This window comes from Phalacrocorax carbo, chromosome 8 (assembly GCF_963921805.1).
Source record: "Phalacrocorax carbo chromosome 8, bPhaCar2.1, whole genome shotgun sequence".
Taxonomy (NCBI): Eukaryota; Metazoa; Chordata; class Aves; order Suliformes; family Phalacrocoracidae; genus Phalacrocorax; species Phalacrocorax carbo.
In genome coordinates this window covers 31,098,389-31,115,885 of record NC_087520.1, presented here as the reverse complement: position 1 = coordinate 31,115,885, position 17,497 = coordinate 31,098,389, and the positions used below count along the sequence as shown (strand labels likewise).

The 17,497-nt window shown below is 39.3% G+C and overlaps 1 protein-coding gene across 1 annotated transcript in view; it reads left to right on the top strand.

Annotated features, from left to right (window-relative positions):
- The first annotated feature begins 2,311 nt into the window (after positions 1-2,311).
- LONP2 (lon peptidase 2, peroxisomal) overlaps positions 2,312-17,497 on the top strand; it is a 45,620-nt gene continuing 30,434 nt past the window's right edge. Inside the window, exons 1-7 of the mRNA XM_064459433.1 lie at positions 2,312-2,579; positions 3,541-3,775; positions 4,558-4,689; positions 5,934-6,056; positions 7,127-7,290; positions 8,008-8,102; positions 11,525-11,783. Coding sequence (XP_064315503.1) covers positions 2,347-2,579; positions 3,541-3,775; positions 4,558-4,689; positions 5,934-6,056; positions 7,127-7,290; positions 8,008-8,102; positions 11,525-11,783 — 1,241 coding nt within the window. The 5' untranslated portion in view covers positions 2,312-2,346. The remainder of the gene's footprint in view (positions 2,580-3,540; positions 3,776-4,557; positions 4,690-5,933; positions 6,057-7,126; positions 7,291-8,007; positions 8,103-11,524; positions 11,784-17,497) is intronic.

The window sequence follows — 17,497 nt, the reverse complement described above, 5'->3', positions numbered from 1 at the left end:
TAAAAGGGGAACGTTGAATGAAATCACAAGGAGAGTGCTATCCCCTTTACATGACATTTGCAAGACCAGCATGTAAAGGACACAGACGTTTTATTAGAACATGAGAAATATAGCTATTAGAGAATCTCAAAGTTAAGGTGTGATTTAATCATGGCGTACTGGTATGTTCACAGAAGATTTTTCTCAGAACAGGCAAGTCTTTTATCCTTTAGATGTGACAGATACCTGTCTGTGGCAACTGAGACTGCAAGCAAGATGCAAATTTTAACAACATAATCAACTATTGAAAAGCATGCCTGTAGAGGTGGTAGATTCTGTTACAGTCAAGTCTTCAGATCAAGGCTGAATGCCTTTAAGAGATACAGTGTAACTCAGATACTGTGGAGTTGATGCCAAAGTTGCTAGTGGGCGTCAAGAGGAAGTCAGACATGTAGCAATTTTTCCATTTAATTGTAAATCCTCTGAGATGAAGGGACCTCATTCTCTTCAATACCAGGCTCTTTCACCATGTTTCAAGAACGGTTCAACTTGTCGAGAAAAAAGTTCCAAAAGGTTGTTACTCAATTGTGATCTGGTTATATTTAAGCAAAAACAATTTGGGGATCAAATCCTACCTAGACATCCTGTTGTATTTCACACTTAGTACATGCAGTAACTATAACCCTAGGTATTAAGAGTCAGTAGAACTTGAAAGGGCTTTTAAATCACATATTGAAGTTTTTGATACAACTTCAGAATGAATTAAGAAACTATTTAATGACCACAAGGACTAGCCATCTCTTAGGAAGGGAGAAAATAGAAGCCTGGAGAACAAACACGATGCGCTTGGCAGGCTCTTTTTAATGAAAAGACTCAGGATGAGAAAATTAATCAGTAAATATTACAAGTAAATGATTAACCTTTAAGTTTGTTTTGTGTTGCAAACTAATATACATACACTAATATACATTTACTCATACATTTGTGAATGTAGACTATATGTTTACAGTATAAATATATTTAACATTAGAAATGTCACAAAGGACTTTCTGTATTCCTGCTTTATGTGTCCTTTTGTATTCAGGTTTTCTAAATGTCATGTTGAATAGTACATAAAATTCCAGCTTCTTTCTAAGGTACCCAAGGTAGCTGCTTTAGGATATAGTTTTCTCAGCTGTAACAATTTCTTGCATTTGAATATATTGTTACTATATACATATGTCTTTTTACCTTGACATTTTTCTGCAGGCCTACAGCTAAACGGTATTAGTAAGCTGTATGATCAAGCAAGTTTTTACTGGAACTATACTTGTGCGTTTCAAATTGTCAATTTTTTGCTACTGATATTTCCCGTCTGTACAGGATTACATTTGCTCGAAAGGCATTGTACAAATCGGCTTAACAAGGACTTGGCTAAAGTAGTTCGTTACATAATGCAATTTTTTAGTTGCACCTCTTTTCACCAGCAGGGGGCGGGGTAAGGAAAGTTTTTAAGATGTAGTCGTTCATCTGAACGCCCCACAGGGCCTGAGGCTCAGAGCCCTTTTACCCTTTTACACTGGGCAGAGGATTGTTGTTGATCGCAGTGAGCTGTGACCTTGGTTGGTATCTCCAGCCCTGCAGAAAACCGTGCTGCAGCGTTTGCGATGTCATGGACCCTGTCCCCACGTTGGCCTGCGAAGCAGGGAGCACCAGCAGGTTTTTTTGCTCTTCCCTGCTTCCCTGCCCTTGGGGAAGGCTCAGACTTCTGGTCCCAGCTCTGCAGCAGAGGCGCAGTATCCTGCATTTCCTCCCTTCGGTTTAGGGCTGCCTGGAGTATTTTGAAGATCACCTGCCCGAACCTGTGCTTGGAGGAACAGGGTCTTGAACACTTTGGCCATGAGCACAGGTGCAGGAGAGCAGATTTTTGGAAAAACAACAAAAAACCTATTTCACATTGTAACCATAGTAATAATTTAACAAATGATAAATCTGTTACGCGCAACCTTCTCGTATGTCAGACTCCATAGCCCCTTTATACAGACAAAAGAAAGCCAGCATACAGTGCCTCTCTGACGCCTGGTGGCTGCGGCAGCCATGGCGGTTCTCGGGGGAAGGGGGCTTGACGCGCTCCTGGTGCCGTGACCCCCAGAGGGTCTTGTCTTTTAAAAGAGAGAGGGAGTAAAACCCAACCCCAAACCACGAGAGAAAGATGAAAAGTGTGCTACGAGTTCCGTTAAGCACGAGGCAGGTAGCAGGTGAGGCCGGGCGAAGCAGGGGACCCCACAAGGCGGCGGGGGCGGAGGCGCGGCGCTCTTTGTCCCTTCCTGGCGCTCGTAGCGGGGCGGTGCCCCCGGTGACGCGGGTGTGTGGGCGGAACGGGCGGCCATGGCGGCGAGCAGCGCCATCCAGATCCCCAGCCGCCTCCCGCTGCTGCTCACCCATGAGGGCGTCCTGCTGCCCGGCTCGACCATGCGGACGAGCGTGGACTCCCCGCGCAACATGCAGCTGGTGCGCAGCCGTCTGCTGAAGGGTACCTCGCTGAGGAGCACCATCATCGGCGTTATCCCCAACACCAGCGACCCCACCTCCGACTGCGACGACCTGCCCTCCCTCCACAGGTGCCGCCCGTTCTTCCTGTCGGCCTCGGGCTGCAGGGTTTCGAGATGCCGCCGTACCCGCTGTAGGCTGAGCCCGAGTCCGAGCCCACCTCCCCGCTGTGCTGCCTCGAGGGGAGCTCCCCAAGTTGTCACCGCGGCGAGGGCGTTGGGCGTGCCGCGGGGCGAGCGTCATCTGCTCCGCCGCCCTGGGGGAAACGCTTCTCCCTTCGGAGAAACTTTCCTCTCTGCACCGGACGAGCGTCCTTGGCGGGGGGCAGGCCGGGTCTGGCCACTCCGGTTGGCGTCTGGAGGGAAAGTTCGGAAAAGGAGACCAGGTGGAAGAGGAAAATACGGCGAAACGCAGGCCAGGAGCGCAGTTGTAATGATAACTTTTTTCGCCCAAAGAGTAGCATTGATAGCGACATCGTTCACATGAAATGAATACGAGTTGTCTTCCTGTGGGATAAATATGAGTAAAACTAATATGCTGTAACCGTTAGTGTCAAAGCCTTATTGCATCAGTGGACTTAGTAAGGCTTTGTGAGAAAATAACTCCTGTTTTAAATCTGCTTAGACAGGTACATGTGGTGTAAAACATTTGTTTGGAAAGAGGCCAACAATTTCACTGAAGGACTGTAAATTACAAACTCTTGATTTTCCAATGCGTGTAGTTTAAGCAGAAATATCAGCATTCCTGTCTATAGCGAGAGCCATTAATTTATTTATGAAAAGGTCACGTGTTTCTAAATCAGGTGCCGGTAGTGTATCATCCCAGTTAGTTTTTCAGTTCGTTCATTTTAGGTTTGGGGTTTGGTTTTGCAGTCTGTGTTACAAAGGGAATTTTATCATTTGTTTGCCTTTCACGATAACGGACTATGACCTAGGAGGTTCTTGCAACCTCAGGCTCAATTGCCTCTTGATGAGGTACACAAAATATTCTGTGGAAGGTAAGAAGTAATGTGAAGCTTTGATCTCTTTGTAGGATTGGCACTGCTGCCTTGGCGGTTCAGGTTGTTGGTAGCAACTGGCCCAAGCCACATTATACGTTGCTGGTTACGGGCCTCTGCCGATTCCAGATCCTGCAGTTGCTGAAAGAGAAGCCATATCCTGTTGCTGAAGTTGAACAGTTAGATCGACTTGAGCAGTTTACCAATCAGCATAATTCTGAAGAGGAGCTTGGAGAGTTGTCAGAACAGTTTTACAAGTATGCAGTGCAGGTAAATTGTTTTAATCCCTTGTAAAATATGTCAGAGTATATATGTACCTTTGGAGGGTTTTGTCTGTTTCCTATCTGCCTCCCTCTCTCTGTAGTCTTATTTTTCAGTGACTAGTAGAGTTTCAGTACTTCTGCTACAAAATAACTACTTTTGTTACAGCTTAAGGTTGCTGCATGGAGTTCCAGGTTGTCTATATACATTATTGCAGGATGATTCTTTCTGTGTATGTTAGTGCTATGATAAGTTATTATTAGGCTATGTGCAGCAATACTGTACGTATACTCCAGTAAAAAGAATACTTTTGAATATTTTTTCTAGTATACATGATGTATACAATGGATTGTTTTTTTGTGATTTTTCAATTATTAAAGGGAAAAACCCACTAGAGCTTTTGATTATAAACATATGTCCACAGTATAAGGAATTTGAGCTTAAAGGATGTATAGAAGAAGAGTCATTGTAGTGTTAACATAACTGGGAAGTTTTTAAACGGGATGTGTGGAGGGAACAAGAGATGTAGGCATTGAAAAAAGTGCTGCAAACAATAATGGTATTTTTGAACTTCTTGAACAAGCAGAAAGCCCAAAGTCTGGATTGCTGATTGCCCTATACTCAGTTAGTTCCTCTTCAGTGAACTTTTTTAAAAATTTATTTTAGTAGCTTTTTGGCAGGTACGTAGACATTTCATACTGAAAGATGCAATCCTTTTTACGTCAGATACTTAAATAATTTAAAAACAAACATAGCAACCATAAATATTGTTCCTTGTGTGTTTCTTACAGTTGGTTGAGATGCTGGATATGTCCGTTCCTGCAGTCGCAAAGCTGAGACGTCTTTTAGACAATCTGCCTAGAGAAGCTTTGCCAGATATACTGACTTCTATCATCCGTACATCCAACCAAGAGAAGCTTCAGGTATTGTGTTCTTAAACTTTTTAAAGGGGAGATAGGTGTTTGCTATTTTTTATGGTTAATCACTTTTAGATACTTTTGAAGTTGCTTACAGTTGAGGCTGTACAGTGATAATGTTGTGACACAAGGTATTTGTGTTGCAACAACTGAGGATGAATACTTGTAAGAAGTATTTATGCACTTGTTTGAAGTGTTTATATATCTATATGTCAGAACTCACCTAATAGGTAAATTAATCTAGTTAGCTTTGAAACGATTCATTTTTTTAACAATAAGAAATACAACGTGGACTTCCCCTTCCCATGGTAAAGATGATAAAACTTTTTCAAAATTGTGTTGAACTCTTGCTCATTATCACTGTTTGTAAATCATTATACATTTCTTAATACCAACAGCTTCAGAATCAGGTTTTTTAATCTTTTTAAAACCATCTTGAAGTGTGAGGGTTTTTAAACACTGAGACTGGTTAAATGTGCATTGTATGTCAAAATCGTGCAAAAATTATGCTTATGGCATGATGCTTACTGGTTTGATTTCTGTATGTGTTTGCTGTCTTCAGAAATTTTGTTTTTCCTTTTGTTTTGTCACTGCTAGTGCTGCATGTTCAACCTTGAATTGAAAGCATAAGTTAGGTTCTTTCAAACAACAAATAGAAAACAATGCACTACTTTGAAGATGTGTACTGTAGCTGAATATCTTGCTGGAGGACAGTACATTAGTAATTTAATTTAATATGGCCTTTCTTTTATTAAGAGCTTATCTGTTATTAAGAGCAGTCAGCAGAAGCTGTGGAAATGCACAAGAGTCAAATTCTACCCATATATATAACATAAAACATTGTTAAACATGTGAATAGCATATAAAATTTTAGAAAGCCAAACAAAAGAAACAAAAAACCCTTAAGGCATAAGGTGATTTTTTTCTGGGGTAATCAATGAGATTATGCTGGAACTTTCTTAGAGGGCTCTGTAATTGAAAAAAAGAATGCTGATAGCTGTTTGCCACAGAAAATGTGACTGAAAAAATAATGTCCTGTAAAACCAGACAGAATAAAATATTACTTTCTGGAGTGCTTTGTATTTTTGGCATCCAGACCTTTGAGGCTAGATTTTGCTACCTTTTTCTCTAAACCATGTATTCTATAACTCTGGTCAAAAAACACTAACAGTACCCTCCACATTCCCCTCCCCCATACTGGTGATCCATCAGTGTGATCTGGTTGGCTACTTAAAACTCTTTGCTTTTAGATTTTAGATGCTGTTAGGCTGGAAGAACGGTTCAAGATGACTATACCACTACTTGTTAGACAGATTGAAGGCCTGAAGCTGCTTCAGAAAACAAGAAAACCCAATCAGGATGATGATAAAAGGGTATGGTCCTTTAAATATGGGATGCTTAAACATCCTAAATAGGCATAAACATGTAGGTTTAAACAGGCTAATGAACATGCATGATTTTAATGTGTGCAAAGTTTTAATCTATAGCCATAACGTTTCATGGTCAGTCTGGACCTGCAGAGAACACCCAGCTGGCAACTTTGCCTGTTGAGATACCGAAAAAATAAAATATTATTTCAAAACTGACTATGTGGCTGGTTGTTTAGGCGGGGTTTTTTGTGTGTGGTTTTTTTTTAAATCTAAACACTTTCTGACATTGAATAAATGCTCAGTTTCACAGAATCACAGAATGGTAGGGGTTGGAAGGGAGCTCTGGAGATCGTCTCATCCAACGGCCCTGCTTGAGATGGTACACTTAGAGGAGGGGCACAGGAATGCCTCCAGACAGGTTTTGAATGTCTCCAGGGAAGGAGACTCTACAACCTCCCTGGGCAGCCTGTTCCACTGCTATGTTTCCTTTAAAGAGTCATTAGATGCATAGTTTACTTGTGTGGTATGTACATGCCTGAGCAGTGAAAGATGTACCTTTTACCAATGGCATTGCAGGTGAAGGGTACCTTTTGAAATACACCTTGTGTATTGTGAAATGTAGTTTGCTCAATTAGGGCAGCTTAGACTTTTGCTGCAGCTAACTATACTTACCAGTTTAGTAAACAGGGATTGATTGAGAAATGAAAAAACGTAAGAGAGAAGACTTTTTTCTGTACTGTAAACATTAGGCTTATTCTGCTTAATATTGTGGGCTGCAATGCCCAGAAAATCACAAATCTTCAGTTTTGTTCATGTATTCTGTTGTCTGCTAGTTAAAGGTAGATAATAAATGCATTTAGGAAGTACATACAGTAAAATAAGAACAGTAACTTTTTAAAGTAGTACAAATAACACTTTGTGAAGTTATTTATTAAATTTCTTCTGAATTTTTCTATGAAAGAGGCTCTCCCAGTACCTTGCATGTTTTTCTCATGGGTTCTGTTCAAAGCTGAAGTACAAACCTTATCTAAAAACCCGTACCTGACACTATTCTCTGGGTCTGTTTTTCATAGGTTGTAGCTATTCGTCCTAATAGAAGAATCAATCATATCTCAAGCATTACAGAAGAGGAGGAGGAAGATGATGATCATGATGATGTTGTCTTGCTGGAAAAAAAGATCAGAACATCTAGTATGTCAGAACAAGCTCTTAAAGTATGTCTTAAGGAAATAAAGAGGTAGGAAACTTTCAAATGGTGGTTTCTTCTTTTTTTTTAAAAAACAAATCTTGCATTAACCTCTAATTTGATGATATGTTTATGTTTGTTGTGTTTTGGAAATTATTTTAAAAAATTTAGTAGCGTGCTGTTTTTTGTTTTAAAATGTCATCATTTCATCTTTTTGGAACATCAGAGGTGATGACAGAAATACGAAGTCTTCTAGGTACAGTCTATACATTAATACAGCATTAAACTGTAAGGTCTAAGCTTCTATGATATGAAGATCTCAAAAAAAATAAAAGCCCAAACAAAACCCCCGAAACCTCTGACACTGTATTTATTAATAATTAATGAATAAACTGACTCAGTTTTGAGTCTTTTTTTGCCTTGTTTTTTTCTGGCGAGGGTATAACTGTGCTATCCATGGCGATATGATGGTTAACAACCTGATCTTCACTGAGGATGTGTGTGTAGGGGTGCATGCATAATGTATGCAGAGGGAACTGACTTTTTCTAAAATTTCTCTTTGTAGCCTGTAAATAATCTATTACTATGCAAAGACAATCTCCTAATTGATGGAATAGTGACTTGCTTTTTTATTATTATGGTTGTCAGAAAGCAAGAAGGTATACTGATGACCTCAAGTTTGCTGAATATCTGTTTTGTGGTGTGGGAGAGTCTTAATTTGCAGTTAATTTCTGATTAGCCTTATGAATTCTGTGCATGTATTTCCAGATTAAAGAAGATGCCTCAGTCAATGCCAGAATATGCTTTGACAAGAAATTACTTGGAGCTGATGGTAGAATTGCCATGGAACAAGAGTACAAAAGGTAAACTTATTTCGATTATCTCTTGAGCAGACATTTTAGGACAACCAGCCATCATGTAAACACTATGTACTTAGTTCTGTCTTGAAGTTATTTCCCTCATTGTCTGATCATAAAAATGTCATTAATGTGTTACTGATTTCTTAAAGTCTGCCTGGCTTAAAGTAATATCTGTTTACAGAATAGCCTGCATAGCTCAGTTGTACATCTAAGAATGTGGATTTAAAAAGTGGTAGGAATACCTGCACAGAATGAACGTATTAACTACTTACAATCTAGATGTAATCCACATGTGCTAGCATGTATCTAAAACAATGAAGAAAAGAGCAGCTAATTACTTTTTATATGTTAGCCAAAAAGTTTTTTTACATTTCTGTAGCATTAATATTCCTGAGGAAGGTTCTGGTATGTCTTAAGTTAATCAAGTTTGTTAAGGAGCAAAAAGGTGAAAAAGCACAACTGTAGTTAATTTTAATAATTAAAACTTCAGGTACAATAGAAAAACTGAGTATCATGTTAGCTTTTTACCACAGTTTTCAAAAGTTTTGAGCAGAGAGTGATATTATTAATATGGGAACAGTATGCAAAAATGAAGGAAAGAGTAGAAAATCAAATATGACTTTTCCTACAGATCCACACAAGTAGATCAAGTGGGCAAATAACTTTCCAGAAGCTGTACTGCTGGAGAACAGGATTTTAATTCCTTCTAACAGCTACTGAAGAATGAGGCATTTGAAACAATCTGATTTTAAAAATAAATTTAACATACCGCACCAGCAGACACATTTGCCTGTCTTTTGCCTTCTTATTATGCATGGTGGTGAATTTTGGCCATTTTGGACTAGAGCCTTAGCTGTTTACAGATATTTTTGTAAATATTTTCTTTAACCTTTAAATTTTAAAAAGATCTGCCTACAGATCTTTGCAGATCTCTACAGTATTATTCAAAGAATCCCAAATTAAGTATTCATTGACACTCATGTCCTAGCATAATGGTTCTTTGATGAAAGTTGTTCTTTAATCTTGCAAAATTATGCGATGTCACATGTAGTTTGAAGTTTGTACTTAAAGCAGAGTTGCAAAGTTTGTGTTCACATTCATGTGAGTGATGCTTTGGACTCCATAGCTACAGTGAATAAAAATAAACATGAATGTAAAAATAGAAGAGCCAATAGAATATTATGATCATTACTGAATTTTTCGTTCAGTGGGTCATTACAAAAATTTACATGGTTGATGAAGGGAATTTAATCACGGTTGAGATACGCACACTTACAGGAGTGAGGACTCTGCATATGGAATGCTCAGAAGGGGAAGGGTAGGTGTGCACAGAGTTTATCAATAGACTCCACTGCTTCCTGCCTACTCTTTGTGTTGTAGAGCAAAGGAGAAGACAAGCTGCTTTGTGCCAGAAATTCCTGCTCTGTGTAAAGCATTAGTTAATGCTCATCGGTGGGGCTGGCCATTTATTTCAAATTGTGGCAACTGCAAAAAACTAATTTTTCAAGTCCTAGTATCATACAGGTATTATTTACAGTGCCAAATCACTTTAAGTGGTGTATTGCAAGTAAAGCCTGCCCTTCAAGCCAATAGGATCTTGCTCTGTTTGTGAGATATATAGACTCTTGTTATAAGTAGATGATGAAGATATAGGGATTAACTTGTCTTTTGATAAGACCTTGCAGGATCAGATTTACTTCTATGAGAAAGCAAATGGTGAAAAAATACGTATCATTGAATTGCTATTCTAGAATACATACTGAGTTTATTTGAACTAATTTCAATCTGTGACACAATTAAAAGGTGGGGTTTTCTAAATTTCATTATCAGTACTATGATCTGTCTAGGTTATGCCTAATTTCCTTATTAAAGGAGAATTATAATACCTTTGTCTTAGGCAAACATTTTCTGAAATATTGAGTGTCAGGGGGATTGCATTGACGAACATGTTTGAGAATGTGTTTGTTTCTATTGTGTTGTAGAATGAATTTTTTCCATTTTTACAGGTAGAGTCATAGAATGGTTTGGGTTGGAAGGGACTTTTAGAGGTCACCTAGTCCAACCCCCCTGCAGTGAGCAGGGACAACTTCAACTAGATCAGGTTGCTCAGAGCCCTGTCCAGCCTGACCTTGAATGTCGCTAGGGATGGGGCCTCCACAACCTCCCTGGACAACTTGTTCCAGTGTTTCACTACCCTCACTGTAAAAAATGTCTTCCTTATGTCCAGTCTAAATTTACCCTCCTTTAGTTTGAAACCCCTTGTCCTGTCACAACAGGCCTTGCTAAAGAGATTGTCCCCATCCTTCCTGTAGCCCCCCTTTAAGCACTGAGAGGCTGCAATAAGGTTTCCCTGCAACCTTCTCTTCTCCAGGCTGAACAACCCCAACTCTTTCAGCCTTTCTTCATAGGAGAGGTGCTTCAGCCTTCAGATCATTTTTGTGGCCCTCCTCTGCACCCACTCCAACAGTTCCATGTCCTTCTTGTGTTGAGGGCCCCAGACCTGGATGCAGCACTCCAGGTGCTGTCTCACCAGAGTGGAGCAGAGGGGCAGAATCACCTCCCTCAACCTGCTGGCCATGCTGCTTTTGAGGCAGCCTAGGATATGGTTGGCCTCTGGGCTGTGAGCATGCATTGTTGGCTCATGTCCAGCTTTTCGCCCACCACTACCCCCAAGTCCTTCTTGGCAGGACTGCTCTTTCATTCCCTGGCCTGTATTCATATCAGGGGTTGTCCTGACCTAGGTGCAGGACCTTGCACTTGGCCTTGTTGAACCTCATGAGGTTCTCACAGGCCCACCTTACCAGCTTGTCCAGGTCTCTTTGGATGACAACCAGTCCTTCTGGCATGTCAACTGCACTGCTCAGCTTGATTTAATCTGCAGACTTGCTGAGGGTAGAGACAATTCTGCAGTCTAAGTCACTGATGAAAATTTTCAGCAATACTGGTCCCAGTGTGGATCCCGGAGGGACACCACTTGTCACCAGTCTTCATCTGGACATTGAGCCGTTAACCCTACTCTCTGGATGGGACCATCCAACCAATTGCCATCAAATCCATATCTCCACAATTTAGAGGGAAGAGTGCTGTGGGGGACCTTGTCAAAGGCCTTACAGAAGTCCAGATAGATGACATCCATAGCTCTTCCCTTGTCCACTGATGTAGTCACTCCATCATAGAAGGCCATTGGGTTGGCCAGGCAGGACTCACCCTTGGTAAAGCCGTGCTGGCTGCCTTGAATCACCTACCTGTCCTCCATGTGCCTTAGCGTAGCTTCTAGGAGGATCTGTTCCATGATCTTCCCAGACACAGAAGTGAGGCTGAGAGGATGGTAGTTTCTTGGGTCGTTCCTTCTACCCTTTTAAAGATGGGCACAATGTTTCCCCTACTAATGTGCTGATATCTTTTCTGTTGTCAATGATTGATAGATCGCCTTGAAATTCGTGCAGCTCGAATTCTTTTGGATAATGATCACTATGCTATGGAGAAGTTGAAGAAGAGAGTTTTGGAGTACTTAGCTGTCCGACAGCTTAAAAACAACCTCAAGGGACCCATTCTTTGTTTTGTGGGGCCCCCAGGAGTTGGTAAAACTAGTGTTGGAAGATCAATTGCAAAGACTTTGGGTCGAGGATTTCACAGAATTGCTTTAGGAGGAGTCTGTGATCAGTCTGATATTCGAGGCCACAGGTAACTACTTCTTCCTTTCCTAATTGCAATTTTTTTCTTTTTTGTTACAGAATGTATTGATAATTTTCATTGTTTAGCTAATACAGAGAAATTTTGCTTATTTCAAACAATGATAGTTATTAACTGATTTTTTCCCCTTCTCATTTAGTAGTATTATTCAGGAGAGAATTTTAGTAATGGGAATGGATATTTAGTGTTGCGATACAGCCTTTTTTCTTTCCTTCTGCCACTCTATATTGTCGCAGTGGAGAATGGAATTTCATCTTCAGTCATTTTGGCACTTAAAAGCAAAATTCAGTACAAAGTCTAATGCAAACTCTTAAGAAATAGAACAATCCGATCCAACATTTAAGAGCGACATAAAGATACAAAATTGCCTATGAATAGCAATGTAATACTTTATAACTATGCTTGTTGCTAAAACAGGAGTAAAAACTGAGTGTGATGCTTAAAGGTTGCTAGAGATAGCAACTGAGTTACTTAGTATCTCAAACTTGTCAGTGTACTGTTTTCCCATTTCAAAAGGAAGTTTTTACAAGGATGCTTAAGCTGGAAGATTTCAAAGGAGATTTTTTGGGTGTCTTTCCTCAGGACTTTTTTTATTTTTGATCTTACATCTCTTTATGTATCTACTTCTTAGTCTTTTAAACCATTTGTTTGTATTAGTCCATTCCCTGTTCCTTGTAACTGCAAGCATAATGGATGGGTAATGTAGATAAGTAACTGCCAAACATCAGTGCAGCATTTTTGGTTCATTAAACACATTTTGTGCTTCTTGCATGCAGTGTAGGAAATTTGAAATAATACATTTGTTAGTGCTCTAAAGATGTGTAAAACGGTGGTTTTTTTTTTAAGTCACATTATTGAATAAAGTTTCTCCTTAAAACAATAGGTAAATTATTATGAAATAAAGGTATCAGTTATTTCTTTGATGCAATGTATCAGTTATTTTTTGCCCAATGGTATGCTTACCTTCAATCATCAGAATACACCATCATTATTGCTTCAATTTCAGGTTATTCTGTAGTTTCTTTTTGCTTTCAAGGACCCTGGTATTCTTTAGTTCTGACTGTGTAAGCTACTTGCATGTGTGAATACATTAGAGTGGTGGAAGCTCACAGTCCCAGCTGGAAGGAATTCGGGAGACTCACTGGGAAATCTTGTGCTGCACATATGCATAAACTTCTAAGAATCTGGAATATAATGTATTCCTAGAACCTAGAATATAGTATACTGTTGATTACTTCTTAGACCAGAATTTGAGAGATTAAAAAGCAACAAGACAGTGGTTTTGTACCTGATGACAACTTAAAAATTCAGAGTTGTTTTGTAAACCTTTAGTTCAGCACCCTTGATAAAATGAGCAGCACACATTTATTCCTGTGCCTAGTCTTCCGTGGTGAATTTGCAGGAGGTTTGTTTTCCAGAGTGTTTGACACTTACCTAGAGTTTGTAGCTTGAAAGAATCGTCTGGTTTTTTTTCTTAGTGTAGTTTTGGACAACACACTCAGCAGCCACTGGGGGTTTGTAGATATGTTTTTTACCATGTGGGTTTTTACTCCATAGCAGCACTCTGTGCATGTGATTGCTTTGCAAACCTTTGTAATAGCTGGCCCTTTTACCAATTCACTTACACACCAATGGAAAAAGAAGTGAAACTCTGGCCTCCTCCTTCACTATGTAATACTCCTGTAATTCATAAAATTATGTTAATCACTGTTTAATAAGTAAGAATTCTGGTGTTTCAGAATGGATTCTAAAACCAATTAAAAATTTGATTCTACATGTTGCTGTTTGAACTGAAACTACTAGAGGCTGTTGAATACTAACCATTAGAGATGTAAGCAACTTTTCCAGGGCAGAGCAGTACTCAAGCCTTTGTAACAGGGAAACCACATCTGTGGAATTGACATTATGAATAAAAGTAAAACTGTCAGCAACTCTTAGTCAATTCCCAGTAGTTCCTCACTGTTTTCTTTTTTTTGTTTTTCTTTTTTTCCCTCGCTTTTGGCTTTCTGTCTTGTGCTTTGACCTAATGAAAACAGCTAGAGCCATGTGGCAATTGTTTGTAAAAACTTCTAAATTCAGTTGTTTGTGGTTGTAGGATTTTTGAGGGCATTATTAAATTATTAATGCATACTAGAAGCTGACTATTATAGACTTTGTATTAAGAACTTTGCTTGAAATTAGCTGATTGGGAAGTATTTGATAAGACAGTTTATTTTTCATCAGCAAAGTAAAATACTGTCTAGAATTAGCAAAAGTATGCTTACTGTTCAACAAACAAGTGTATAGTTTAAAATCAAACTTTAGTGCAGTTAGTATAAGGAGACCCATGTAACTGATTGCTTTTGCAAGGTTTTTGTAGGTAAAATCAAAACCTGCTGTTGCATACTGGTTTTTTAATTCTGCTTCTTCCCCCCCGCTTTTCTGCTTCTCAGAAAAAGATTTAATCAAATTAAAACTCCAGCTTTTCTGTAGACCTCTCTCTGTAATGTCCTTTTGCATGAATAAATCTTTTAAGTTATTCCCAGTCAAGTGAATCCATGTTGTGCATCTGGTTGCAGTCATAGAGAGGAACTACAGAGGTGGTCTAAAAGCAGAGGAGACAGAGGCTGCTGTTCCCTGAGTTTTACTGCTGATTAGAAAAATTTTCTAATTTTACATGTTAGGACCCATTCTTTTTCTCCTAAAAGCTCCTTATTAGGATTTAAGGCTTAGATTAAGGATTCCATTAATACTGCAGAAGAATGATAGTATATATGCCTACTAATGTACTAAACATGTTAAAAAAAACACAGAATCACAGGTTGGAAGGGACCTCAGGGATCATCTAGTCCAACCTTTCTAGGAAGAGCAGAGTCTAAACAAGATGGCCCATCACCCTGTTCAGACGACTCTTGAAGGTATCCAACGTGGCCGAGTCAACCACTTCCCTGGGGAGATTATTCCAATGGTTGACTGTCCTCACTGTGAAAAATTTCCCTCTCATGTCCAATCGGAATCTCCCCAAGAGCAACTTGTGTCCATTCCCCCTTGTCCTCTCCATGTGACTCCATGTAAAAAGGGAGTCTCCATCATCTTTGCAACTACCCCTTAAGTAAGTTATGAGATCCCCTCTAAGCCTCCTTTTGTCAAGGCTGAACAAACCCAGTTCTCCCAGCCTATCCCCATATGGCAGGCTTCCCAGTCCTTTGATCATCTTGGTGGCCCTTCTCTGGACCCCTTCCAGCCTGTCCACATCCTTTTTGTACAGCGGGGACCAGAACTGTACACAGTACTCCAGGTGTGGCCTGACAAGCGCTGAGTAGAGTGGGATAATGACTTCTTTCTGCTGGTGGTGCACTTGTTAAATGTACCGGAAGATTTAAAAAAGCCCCGTGGTTCAATTTTACTTGGAAGCAAATATTGCCTGAAATAGCATGCGCCTGGGCTGCCTGTTACTGTTGTAAAAGAAAGATGCAGGCTGATAGATGCAGCAAGTAGAACAAAATACATTAGAGGGGAGCAGGGCAGGGAGTGGTGTTTCAGTAAGTGTGCTGTTCCATGTGATGTATAACTAGGGCAATTGGAAACACCCAGTTTTTGCCATTTCAGTGTGGATTGTGTGCCTGCAGCTGGAGTTTATGAATCCTGTTTTTGTGTGAAGAGTAGCTGCTACTGTTCTGCATTCCCCAAATGAAACCATCGTCTTGGTACAAAACCAGAACTGCCTTATCAGACATCCTCTAGATAAATGTTAGCATTTATCCCTCATCTGTACCATATGTAAAAGTTTGCTGGTTTACATTCATTATTAACTTTAAAAAAAAAACTTCAAAACCACCCTGAAGGGCAACTTAGAACTTTTTTTCCAAGAAGCTCACTGCATTTAAGAACTCCTCAGTACTGATATTTTGTTTTATACAGGAACTATATGATCTCCTATGTTGCATGTGGTTTTCTATTTTTAAAAAAGACATAACTGCACCATTTATTTATAATCATGGTGGTGAGAGCACTGTGAAGTTCTTTTTTTCCTTTCTCACACCTCTGTGTGAAACACTTTCTTATATTACCATCACTTTTCAGTTTCTGGAAGTTTGGATAGTTTACTTCTGGCTTAGGCCTGTGCTGAAGACTTGCTTGGGTGCATCTGTGTGAGAAAAGGTGCGATTCCTCACCAGTACAGCCATGCTAGCAGAAGTTCACAGCACAGGCCTTGTTACACTAGAAATAAAAACAAACCTCCAACAATTTCACCAGTGAGGTATAGCTTTGTTATACTACTATAAAGTATAGATACATTTGTAAGGCACTTGAGTAGACGCAACCTCTGTCCTTGCAAAAAAAAAGCAGTGACCTTTTGCAAGAAGTTCAGGAATAGTTTCTTGGGTGACATTAACTTTGTTAAACCTCTGCAGTTTGAAAACTACTGTAGTTAAAAGCAATTTAAAACTTTTTGTGTTTAGAACAATATGAAGAATGTGGGTCATGTTTTTATCAATAATACTAGTACTGCTTTAAGGGTTCTGATTCATATACATTCCTAGTTTACATCAGGAGAGACGACAAGGTTAGATTTCCCAGCTGTCTGTCTGGCATTTTTTAGGACACATAGCTCCTAATGACATACTGCACAACTCTAGTGTTTTTTAAAGGTACCTTTACACTGATTTAAACATAAATAAAAGATTACTAAGCTACAGACCTTCTGTGGCATGAGCTCTTAGGGTTTTTTTGTTTTGTGTTTTTTCTTCTTTTAATTCTTACTGCACAAGTGAGATAACCAGGAAACTTGATTTGTATTTCCTCTTTTGAATGGAAAGCAGCTGACTCTCTTTCTAGGTATAATGCACAGGCAGAAACAGTGCATCTTTTTGATGCAAAGCCACATTATGTCATAAAAAATGCTAATGTAAAATATTGCTTTTCCTCCTTTTAATTCTAGCTAAAATAATGAAAATAAAGAACAACATCACATTTAGTGGCTACCGTTCACAAATAGCGGTGTTCAGTTTCACAGGTTACAAGGGAAAGGTTAATGTCCAAAAAGATAAATGGCCATATCTGCTTGTAATTTTAATGTATTGTAGAGGTTTTATACGTAACTATCTGCAGGGTCTGTCTTACTGAGGACTCTTGTGTTGAGATGCATTCCATAATAACCATTTAGAAATGAAAACAGGCCACTTACGTTTGTATTTTCAAGGTAAAATGCTATGTTATTGTTCTTTGTCATTCTACCTGAGACATTTGCATTAGCATTCTTTACTCACCTTGGAGATCTTGAGTCTTTGGTTAATAGTATAATAATATAGGTATTGGTCTACCTCTAATAATTGTAGACGTATCACAGGTCTAGACTGTTGCACATGGGAAGAGTTAATAACCTCAATTTGTTGTCCCAAAATTTATAGTCTGAGTTTCTGTTTTGTGATACCTGATCAAATTAGGCAAGTAAATTTAAGCACGCTTTTATTTGAAATTTAATGCATCAATTAACATTTATATTGCACATAGTGGTTTAGATTTACCATGTCTAGAAAGATTGAAAATACAAATGAGAAGAAGAAAGTATGAGAGAGAAAGGAAGAGTGAGAATAAATAATTGTCAGGTACTGAAAGGAAGAGCAGAATGTTTCTAGCTGCTGTGCACTTTTCTCATCTGTTAACCCTAATTCTGTGGAGACTGAGTATTTTGCAGAACTGCTCTATATTTCCCACAATAGGCC